This window comes from Quercus suber, unplaced genomic scaffold, assembly GCF_002906115.3.
Source record: "Quercus suber isolate HL8 unplaced genomic scaffold, Cork oak 2.0 scaffold_499, whole genome shotgun sequence".
NCBI lineage: Eukaryota > Viridiplantae > Streptophyta > Magnoliopsida > Fagales > Fagaceae > Quercus > Quercus suber.
In genome coordinates, this window is record NW_027069948.1 from 211,143 (window position 1) to 222,328 (window position 11,186).

Consider the following 11,186-nt stretch of genomic DNA (forward strand, 5'->3'; position numbering starts at 1 on the left):
AAATGAACACATTTTTCGAACCCTAAACTGTCAGATGATATAAATTGTTTTGAATTTGATTGCAAAGAAAAATGAAATTGAACATATTTTTTAATAATTTCAAAATTATTATAAAAGGAAACAAAAACAAAAATGGATGCGGGATCTAAAATTTTAAAATTAACTTCTATTCTACTCTTGACCTCCCATTATAATGTTCACTGCATTTCTTTCCTATTTAATATGATAAACTATACTCTACGTATTATTGATTGCATGGTATATTTGGAGTCACTTTTAAAAATTTATTTAAAAAAATTATTGACTTATTTATTGAAAATTTTAACAAACGCAATTGATCCAGAAAAACGTACAATTTGAAAGCCAAAAAATAGAAGGTAAAGAGTAAAGACTGGGTTGACACTCTAGGAAAAAAGTTTACTTTCTTCATGCTCTTTCCCTATAGACCATGCAATTCCTACAAGATTTATCGTCAAACCATGACTACATATAAATCTTTATATATGCATATTCTTTTGTGTGCTCATATATCTATTACATATCATGCATAACATTTTCAATCAATTCAGCAGTGTACTTTGCTCCTCTAAAGCGATACTTTTGAATCATTTAGCTTGCTTCTAGTTTATCTCCCTCAACAACAAAAGAAAATGTAAATAATTATAGTTGGTTTATCTCTTAAAATTATTCTCAATGTATTTTTAAGAGACTTATGTACAACAAATTCTATGAAATATTACATTAAAATATTAACTTCCATCATATTCTCTAAAATAAAATATGTAAAGTTTATGTTCTAGTTAGCTCAACTGATAAAAACTTTGATAGTTGAATAAGAAATTTGAAATTCAATCCATGACTACACCAAAAACCGGTTTGGTGTATTGGTCTGATGATAAAGAATACAATGTCTTGATCTAATAATAAGAGCACAATGTTTTGGTTCGATAATAAAGAGAGAATTCATCAGAAGCGGACGACATAGATAGGATGAAATTTATAAAATAATAATAATAATAATAAAGTTCATTTGACTATAGAAACGGAAGGATGTCTCTAATGCATTATCAACAATTAGAAGATTTAGTTCATCAACTGTTGACTTCACCTCCCCTATATTGGTCTTGCACCATGCTTAAATGTTACATTGAATTTGATGATGTATGGAATCAGTTAGTTGAACACTTCGGCTTCGGTGGACTACGGCATTAGCGAAGGCATATAAAGAGAGAAAACAGTCAAAGGGTGACTGGGGTGAACCGGCCAAATACCCTCCGATGACAAAGTTAATATCTTCCCTTCTAATGGAGTTCCAACTTTATTCAATGTAAAATCTCAGGAAATTCATACCTTTGCATGGTTTAGACCGATCCTTATATAGGGTATTCTGGGGCGGTTACTAGTTCAATAACTTCCCCCAGAATCTTGGAATCCGGACATAACCTCTTCAACGGCTATAGAAATCATAACCGCCGTTGGAAGTTACATACGTGAGAGGGATTGGCGGCGATGAACACGGGTTGATTAACCGCTCCAAAATTTGCTAAGTGTTGCATAGTCGTCCATGCGCTTTGCACATGGACGACTCTTTGTCATGCCATTGTGTGGTCGTCCATGCACTTCACACATGGACGATTCTTTCGACTTGATTCCCTGAAGTTTAATCAATTGTCCAACACCCAAGGACGAGATATATGGACGAATAGGAGATGGCCTAGTTGTTTGGCTAACTGTTCATTATGGACGACCCATCTGGACGAACCATAGATGTAATTTTTTGTTATCCATCAGTTGTCCCCTTGTCCAGGGCGTCGTCCAGGGATACTATAGGGATTTTACCCCATTTATATAGCCACGAGTAATGGTGTAATTCGTTGAGCGATTAAATCGATTACATTTCCCCACGCGATTGCCACGTGTCATTTTCTTAGTGGATGGTGTCGCTTCGCTGACCCTACTCTTGGGCCCTATAAATAGGCACATTCTCTTTCTTGCCCTCCACCTTTCTCATAAACTTCCTTCTGCTATCTCGTCCAAGATTCTCGTCTAGCGTTCGTCCTAGTTCTCAGGTACTTCCTCTTCTTTTTAGGTTTTCATCTTGACCTTTACTTTAGTTATGTTTTCGTCTAGTATTATAGAGAGAAAAATAGATGAGTATCAGGACGTCTCGTCTGGAAGTTATGAGAGTGGTGAGGGTAGCAATAGTTTTAGTAGCAGTTCCTCGGACGAGCAGTATTCGTCTGGGGTTCCTGGCATTTCCTTAGAAGAATTTCAGGAAATGCAACGTAGGATGGCCTCTGGAGCTGGGGCTAGCTCGTCCAGAGCGCCACCCAGCCCTTCTCAGGACGAGGAGGAGGGAGAGGAAAACATCATATATAGCTGTGCACCTGAGGTAGCATCCACTTTAGACGCTCTTAAGTTAAAAACATTAGTAGATAGATACCAAATTCCTATCGAGTTTGAACCTCGTCTGCCCAGGGAAAGAGAATGGTGTTATTCACCTTCTTCTGGTTTGGGAGTATATTCGTCTTATCTCTTAGCTGGTCTTAGGTTTCCCCTAAATTCATTTTGTAGAGGTCTTTTTCATAGGTTAAGTATTGGTCCTAATCAACTTAATCCCAATGGTTGGAGGACGATAGTCTCCATGCAAATGTTATGGCATGAGGCACTAGAAAGGGAACGTCCTATAACAGTGGACGAGTTCCTCTACTGTTATAAGCCTTCAGAAATAAAACAGTCAGTTGGTTTTTACCAGTTCTCGTCCAGAGGCTCTCATTATAGCTTAATAAATGGCCGTAGCTCGTCTGATAGGCTCTGGAAACAAGAGTTTTTTTATCATTTCTAGAAACTGGGCTGGGGACCCAACAGATGTTAGTAATGCCCCCTTCCCTCCTTTTACCAGCCCCATAGGTCGCCTTCGTCCTGAGGGTATGTTTTCTTTCCATGTTATTTATTTTATTCCTTACACTTTCTAACTTTCATTCGTCTAACTACCTTTCTTTTGTTGGTGTAGCTATTACTCGTCCACGTTTGGACAGATCTTACTTGGATCGAATTGACCAAGTACGTGCCTTCCCTAGAAGGACTTTCCACGATTTAGTAACTCTCAGCAGTTTAGCTACGTGGGGTCTTGGTCCAGAACCAACTGCTGAGAATCTAGGCCACGAAGAAACTACTCGTAGGAGTAAGTATCGTCCATCTCCCTCAATTTCCATCTCTATTATTATTATTATTATTATTATTATTATTATTATTATTATTATTATATATATATATTTTATTATTATTTTAGCTGATTTCCTTCATTGTAGGAATATTTACAATGAGAGAAAATAGAGAAAAAACAATAACTAGTGGGGACGAGGATGCTCCTGTGCCTCCAGTCGTCCAGAAGGCTACCGTCCAGCCTGGGAAGAGGAAGTCCAAGAAAATTTCAAGTGCTGTGGACCTGGACGACCTTCCTAGTTGTCGAGGTCCTAAAAAACCAAAAACCACTCAGACTTCTCTTCCCATGGTCCCCAAATTCACTCCTCCGACGGTGAATTTGGACGAGTCTCCTACCAATGTGGAGCCCGTCCAGATAATTCATCCTGTTCAAACTGATCCTGCACCTTCAGCTAAGACCTCTCGGAAGCCTCATCCGTCAAAGCAATCAGATCGTCCCTATAACTTGGTGCTGGACAAGGGGTATGCGTGGAGGACGTTCAAAGGAATCGTCATTGACAACGAAGTTAACCAATGTTACAACATGTCAGTGAAGGAATTTGAACGTTCTGGCATCCACGACCTCTTTAAGGTAGGACCTTAATTCGTCCTTGTGCTGCTTTTTTTTTTTTTTTTTTTTATTTTTATTTATTTATTTATTTTATATATATATATATATATCTTGCTAACTCTCATTCGTCCATGCACAGACTATGTCAAAGTTTTATACAGCGTCGTGCCAGGCCAAGGAACTTGCTGAGGAGGCCAAGACGGCAAAAGAGAAGGCTAAGGAGCTGAGCAATGAAGTTTTGCTGAAAAAGGGAGAGGTGATCAGGCTGACAGATGAAGTCAACCGTTTGCTAAGAATTGAGACGAAACTGAAGGACGAGGTTGAGGAACTTAAAGCAGATGCTATTGAAAAAGATACTCGCATCGCATACTTGGAGGGACAAGTTTCAGAGTTTACTTCATCCTTGGAGAAGGCACGTGAAGAAGCCATATCAGCCTTCAAGAAGTCTGACGAATACAAGAATCGTCTAGACAGCCATTACGCTGCTGCGTATGAGGACTTCCGTGCTAATGCCAAGGACGCATTCCCTGACTTGAACTTCAATGTATTTAAGATCCCCCTCACCACAGAGAGTTCCTTGCTTATGACGGGTTTTGAGGACGTAAATGTGGAGGACGATGCCTATAACGAGGTAACCCAAGACGATCCGAAGACGAACCCAGCAAATTGACTTCATCTTTCAGAAATATTTTTATGTTTTTGTTTAAAAGTGCCCTAGTGTTTTGGGCTTTTACTTGTTTCTTTTTTATTTATTTATTTATTTAAATTTATTCAAGTACAATTTCTTCGTCCAAGTTTATGGACGAGTATTATGGATAAGTACTCATTACTCTTCTAAGGGTTTTTGGACGGTGGTCGTCTACCCTCTAAATTTTATGAATGTATGAATGTTTCTTCTTTATCATTGTTCATTGTGTTCGATTATTCCTTGAGCTTTGTGAACGAGTTCCATTTATATCGTCCATACCATTTTTGTGGTTATGGGATTTTTCCTTTTATTGAGGTATTATCTCGTCTTGATCATATGGACGAATTCCTTCCTGTAACATCATGAGATGTTCATTTTCAAGTAAAGTTCGTCCTTGAATGACGTCTTTTTAGCAGATTTAATTGTTGCTCAAGTTTAGGACGACTATTTACTCGTCCTTAATGAAATTTTCCCACGAATGCTTGTCCATGGGTTGGATTGTTAAGTTGGTTAGATTCGTCTGTGGGCCTGTGGTGTTTTCACACGCACATTGTTCGTCCATGGTGTAGACGATTGCACTTCAGGTTTGTCTCGCCTTTGAACTTAGACGGACATACCTTCATTATTCTTGCTTTATCCTTATCTAAAGGAAAACTTTTAGACGATACTTCCTTGCGTCCAAGGATTTTACTCGTCTTTGACCTTTCGCCTTCCGTGGATCATTTTGAATCATAGAAAATGGAGGATTCCCATACAATCATACATATATATTCAGAAATCCATACTATGTAATCATTCGTCTACAATCATGGCACATGCTTAAGAGCTTGTACTTTTAGGGAATTAAAAATACATAATACAACATAACTTCGTCCATGAGCAGCATAAAATACTTATTTACTTAAGACACAATAATAATAAGCAAGTACTGGAAAATATTAAACACATTACTTCAAACATCCAAGGATTTCGTCCATCTCATGGCTCGTCCCTGATCACCCTTTATTGATAGTACCTCCTTAGGTGTTCAACGTTCCATGGGTGCTCTAACTTCCTTCTGTCCAGGGCTTTCAAATAGTAGGATCCTTGCCTCTTGCAGTTGATTACCCTATAAGGTCCTTCCCAATTTGGTCCCAATTTTCAGTGGGCTGGATTTTTGGTGGCCAAAGAAACCTTCTTCAGGACGAGATCCCCAATGTGAAGCGCCTGAGTTTCACCATGGCGTCATGCTGCCTTGCCATGAGGTTTTTGTACCTTGCTACTCTTTGCTCCGCGTCCATCCTTACCTCGTCTATAAGGTCGAGATTAAGACGAATTTGTTCTTTGTTTTCTTCATCTTGATACTTCATCACCCTATGGCTGGCCATATGCACTTCTGTGGGCATGACTGCTTCGCTCATATAAGCCAATTTGAAAGGAGTCTCTCCTGTGGGAGTTCTCACTGTTGTTCTATAAGCCCACAAAACACCTGGTAATTCGTCTGGCCATACTCCCTTTGCCCCTTCAAGCCGAGTTTTGATAATTTTTAACAAGGATCGGTTTGCTACTTCTGCTTGTCTGTTGGCCTGTGGGTGGGAGGGTGAGGAGTAGTGATTCTTGATTCCGAGTTGTTCACAAAATTCTCTGAAGGGTGTATTATCAAACTGTCGTCCGTTGTCGGACACTAACACCCTTGGTACTCCAAATCTACATACAATGCTCTTCCAAACAAAGTTTTTGACATTTTGCTGTGTGATTTTCACCAAGGGTTTAGCTTCCACTCATTTAGTGAAATAATCTATCCCCACTATCAAAAACTTCATCTGTCTGGTTCCAGTTAGGAAGTGGCCCAAAATATCCAAACCCTACTGTGCAAAAGGCTAAGGGGCCATCATTGGGGTAAGGTATTCTGATGGTTGCCTAGGAATATTGCTGAAACGTTGGCATTGATCACATACCTTAACATACGCCTTAGCGTCAGCTTGGATGGTTGGCCAATAATACCCTGCACGGATGACCTTGTGGACGAGTGATCTGGCCCCCGAATGGTTACCACACGCTCCTTCATGAACTTCTCTTAGTACATAATTCGCCTCGTTTGGGGCCAAACACCTCAGGTATGGTTGTGAAAAACCTCTTTCGTAGAGCACGTCGTCCATGAGGATGTATCTGGTTGATCTAACTCTGATCTTTCTGGCTTCGTCCTTCCCTTCTGAAAGCCTTCCGGCCTTCAGGTATGATACTATCGGGGTCATCCAATTCTCCTCACCTTCTATTTGTAGCATTTCTAGGAGGTCTATGCTGGGCATGTATCGTATTTCATCAAACTTGTCCATTGCTTCATTGGCAGAGGCTTCCTTTGCTAGAGTGTCCGCTTCCATGTTCTGTTCCCTTGGGATTTGGACAAAGTTAGCTTCCCTGAATTTCTTTACAAGGCGTAACACTTTCTTCAAATATTTCTTCATTCTATCTTCCTTGGCTTCACACGTCCCATTTACTTGGCCTATGACCAACTGTGAGTCTCCCAAGACGAGTACTGAGTCTGCTTCTACAGATTTGGCCAACTCCAACCCTTTAAGAAGGGCTTCATATTCTACTTCATTATTAGTTGTCTGGTATTGCAAGTGAACTTTGTACTTCAGCTTGTCTCCTTCTGGTGACTGCAAAACAACTCCTATACCTCCTGTATGTAGCGTAGATGATCCATCTACGTGGATGACCCATCTTTTACTATCTTCTTTCTCATCCAAGTCCTCATAACTTGGAGTGAATTCTACAATAAAATTTGCCAGGGCTTGAGCTTTTATTGCATTCCTCGGTTGGTACCGAACATCAAACTCACTGAGCTCAACTGCCCATTGAATTAGTTGTCCTGCAGCTTCAAGTTTGTTCATTACTTTCTTGAGTGAATGATCAGTCATGACATTGATGACATGACCTTGGAAGTAGTGTCTTAACTTCCTAGAGGCTGTTATTAGCGCGAAGGCTAACTTCTCTATCAATGGGTACCTTTCTTCTGCTCCTCTCAGTGCCCGGCTAGTATAATACACAGGCTTTTGTACCTTTTCTTCCTCCCTGATCAACGCTGAACTTACGGCATATGGGGACACTGCTAAGTATAAATATAGTTCTTCTCCTAGCACAGAAGGACTTAGCAACGGGGCCGTGGTAAGATAGTGCTTTAGGTCCTGGAAGGCCCTTTGACACTCGTTCGTCCATTCAAATGCCTTCCTGAGAATTTTGAAAAAGGGTAAACACTTGTCAGTGGCTTTTGAGACAAACCTGTTCAGAGCCGCAACTCGTCCAGTTAGGGATTGGACTTCCTTGATGTTCTTCGGTGGTTCCATGTTCAATATGGCTTGGATCTTGTCTGGATTTGCCTCAATTCCTCTCTCTGAAACCATGAATCCTAGAAACTTTCCCGACGATACTCCGAATGCACATTTACTTGGGTTCAGCTTCATCTTGTATCGCCTAAGTGTTTCAAAGGTTTCCTGAAGGTCGTCCAAGTGGCTTCCTTCATCTAAGCTCTTCATAAGCATGTCATCCACGTACACTTCTACATTCCGTCCTATCTGTGGATGAAACATGTGATTCACCAACCTTTGATAAGTTGCCCCTGCATTCTTCAGACCGAAGGGCATCACCTTGTAACAAAACAAACATTGACTGGTAATAAAAGATGTCTTTTCCTGGTCTGCCTCGTCCATCTTTATCTGATTATATCCTGAGAAGGCGTCCATGAAGCTCAACAGTTGATGGCCAGCTGTAGAATCAACTAGTTTATCAATATGTGGCAAATGATAACTATCCTTAGGGCAAGCCTTGTTCAAGTCAGTAAAGTCGACGCACATCCTCCACTTGCCATTTGCCTTCTTCACCATCACTACATTTGCTAACCAATCCGGGTAATAGACTTCCCGGATAAACTGTGCTGTGGTTAGTTTCTGAACCTCTTCCTTGATAGCCTTCTCTCGTTCAGGGGCAAGCACCCTCTTCTTTTGACGAATAGACTTCGAAGAGGGGGACACGTTCAGTCGGTGAGTGATTACACTTGGATCAATGCCAGGCATGTCGTCATGACTCCATGCAAAAACATCGGCATTCTTCTTTAGAAACTGGACGAGGTCTTCTTTCGCCTTCTCCTTCATACTTGTTCCAATTCTAGTAAATTGCTCACTATCATTTTCTCGAAATAAAACATCTTCCAATACTTCAGTCGGTTCTGCAATAATTTTTCTTTCTTCTATACTCATAGTCTGCATTTGCTCGTCCACAGCCAACATGGCTAGGTAACACTCTCTGGCTGCCAACTGATCTCCTTGTGCTTGCCCAATCCCACACTCCGTAGGGAATTTAACTGACAGATGACAGGTAGATGTTACCGCCTTCCAACTGTTCAAGGTTGGTCTTCCAATGATGGCATTGTAAGAGGATGAACAATCCACCACAAGGAAATTTACTTCCTTAGTTATCTGCTGCGGGTATGACCCTACTACTACAGGCAAGGTAATGGTACCTACGGGCTGCACTTTCATTCCTCCAAATCCTATCAGTGGCGAACATGCTGGACGAAGTTGATCTTGCCCAATCCTCATCTGCTGGAAGGCAGGATAATACAATATATCTGCTGAGCTTCCATCATCCACCAACACCCTCTTGGTTCTGTAATCTGCTATGAGTAGGGTAATGACGATTGCATCGTTGTGTGGATGATGGATCCTCTCAGCTTCTTCGTCCGTAAAAGAGATGGTTGGCTCGCCTGTTTCCTTCGTTATTGGGGGTCGTCCAGAGAGTTGGACGTTCTGCACCGCTTTGAGGTACGTCTTCTTTGCCTTGGAAGATTGTCCTGTCGACGTCCCACCAATGATAACTCTTATTTCTCCAAGTGGGGGCCGTGATGACTCTTCCATCTTTGCTTTCGATTTTTCATCTTTATGATCCCTTCCAACGAAATGCCTCAACTTTCCTTGTCTAATGAGATTCTCAATCTGCTGCTTCAAGCCATAACACTCGTCCGTGTCATGCCCATGATCCCTATGGAAGCGACAATATTTATTCTTATTGCGCTTGTTAGGATCTCCTTTCATCTTTTCTGGCCACTTCAAGGAAGGATCATCCTTGATTTGCATGAGCACTTGATCGAGTGGGGCATTCAAGGGTGTATAATTCTGACTCCTTACTGATGGACCTGCCTTCCTGTTATCCCTGTCTTGATCCTTTTTATCTTCCGTTCGTCCCTTCTTTGGACGAGGCCCTTGATCAGAGTGACGTGGGGAGTTGACTTCCATCCTTTCAGCCCTCTTCCTTTTCTTAGCTATGATGGCATCTTCTGCATTCATAAAGTTTTGGGCTGAATGGACGAGTTCAGCCATGGATTGGGGCTCTTTTTCATACAACTTGTGAATAAATAAGTCAGAGTTAACCCCATTGTGGAAGGCTGCCAATAGTAGCTTGTCGTCCACCTCGTCTACTGTCAAGGCTTCCCTATTGAAGCGCGTGATAAAGGAACGCAGGCTTTCATTCTCTCCTTGCTCTATGGTCAGCAAACTGGATGAGGAACGTTTGTGTCTCTGTCCCCCAATGAAATTATTGACAAATAATTTGCTTAACTCCTCGAAAGAATTTACAGAATTCGGGGGTATTTTGCTGAACCATACTCGCGCTGGTCCCTTAAGGGTGGTAGGGAAGGCTCTGCACATGATTTCATTGGGAACCCCTTGGAGATGCATTGTAGTCTTGAAAGTAGCGATATGATCAAAGGGATCATGTGTTCCATCGTATGAGTCCAGGGAAGGCATTTTGAATTTAGGCGGCAAGGGATGCCCATTAATGGAAGCTGTGAAAGGGGAGTCTGTTCGGTGAACCAAATCCTCTACGGGATTTGCCCTTCTCATGTTCTCCTTCATCTCGTCCATAACCTTCCTCATCTGATCCATTTCCTTCTCCAGATGTGGCACTCTTCGCGAAGTGGTGCCTCTTGATTGAATCTCGGGCTCAGCATTTCCTCCTCTATCTTCTTGACCCTGGGATTGTCTCTCAGCATGCCCTTCTCGGCGCTGCCTTTCTATCTCCCTAGTCAACTCTTGATTCTGGCGGGTTAATTTCGCCATTGTGGCCGCCATGGATTGTATGTGTTGGATGGAAGGCGACTGTGTGACAGGCGCTGATTGGTGATTTCGGTGGGGATGGCTAGAAGCATCCCTACTCTCTTGGTGGCCTGGGCTAGTAGCCCTCGATTTGGTCCGAACCATTCGACTTTTTGTCCCAGAAAAAGCAAATCGCAAATCGATTCACGTTTCCCATAGACAGCGCCAACTGATGATGTATGGAATCAGTTAATTGAACACTTCGGTTTCGGTGGACTACGGCGTTAGCGAAGGCCTATAAAGAGAGAAAACAGTCAAACGGTGACCAGGGTGAACCGACTAAATACCCTCCGATGACAAAGTTAGTTTCTTCCCTTCTAATGGAGTTCCAACTTTATTCAATGTAAAATCTCAGGAAATTCATACCTTTGCATGGTTAAGACCGGTCCTTATATAGGGTATTCTAGGGCGGTTACTAGTTCAATAACTTCCCCCAGAATCTTGGAATTCGGACATAACCTCCTCAACGGCTATAGAAATTATAACCGCCGTTGGAAGTTACATACGTGGGAGGGATTGGCGGCGATGAACACGGGTTGATTAACCGCTCCAAAATTTGCTAAGTGTTGCGTAGTCGTCCATGCGCAGAGCGCAT

General features: G+C 41.8%; 1 protein-coding gene across 1 annotated transcript; it reads right to left on the bottom strand.

Annotated features, from left to right (window-relative positions):
- Nucleotides 1–6,322: 6,322 nt before the first annotated feature.
- LOC136063208 (uncharacterized) lies at nt 6,323–10,555 on the bottom strand. Its single transcript, XM_065763238.1, has one exon. It carries the CDS (start codon nt 10,553–10,555, stop codon nt 6,323–6,325), a length of 4,233 nt encoding a protein of 1,410 aa, XP_065619310.1.
- Nucleotides 10,556–11,186: the final 631 nt, after the last annotated feature.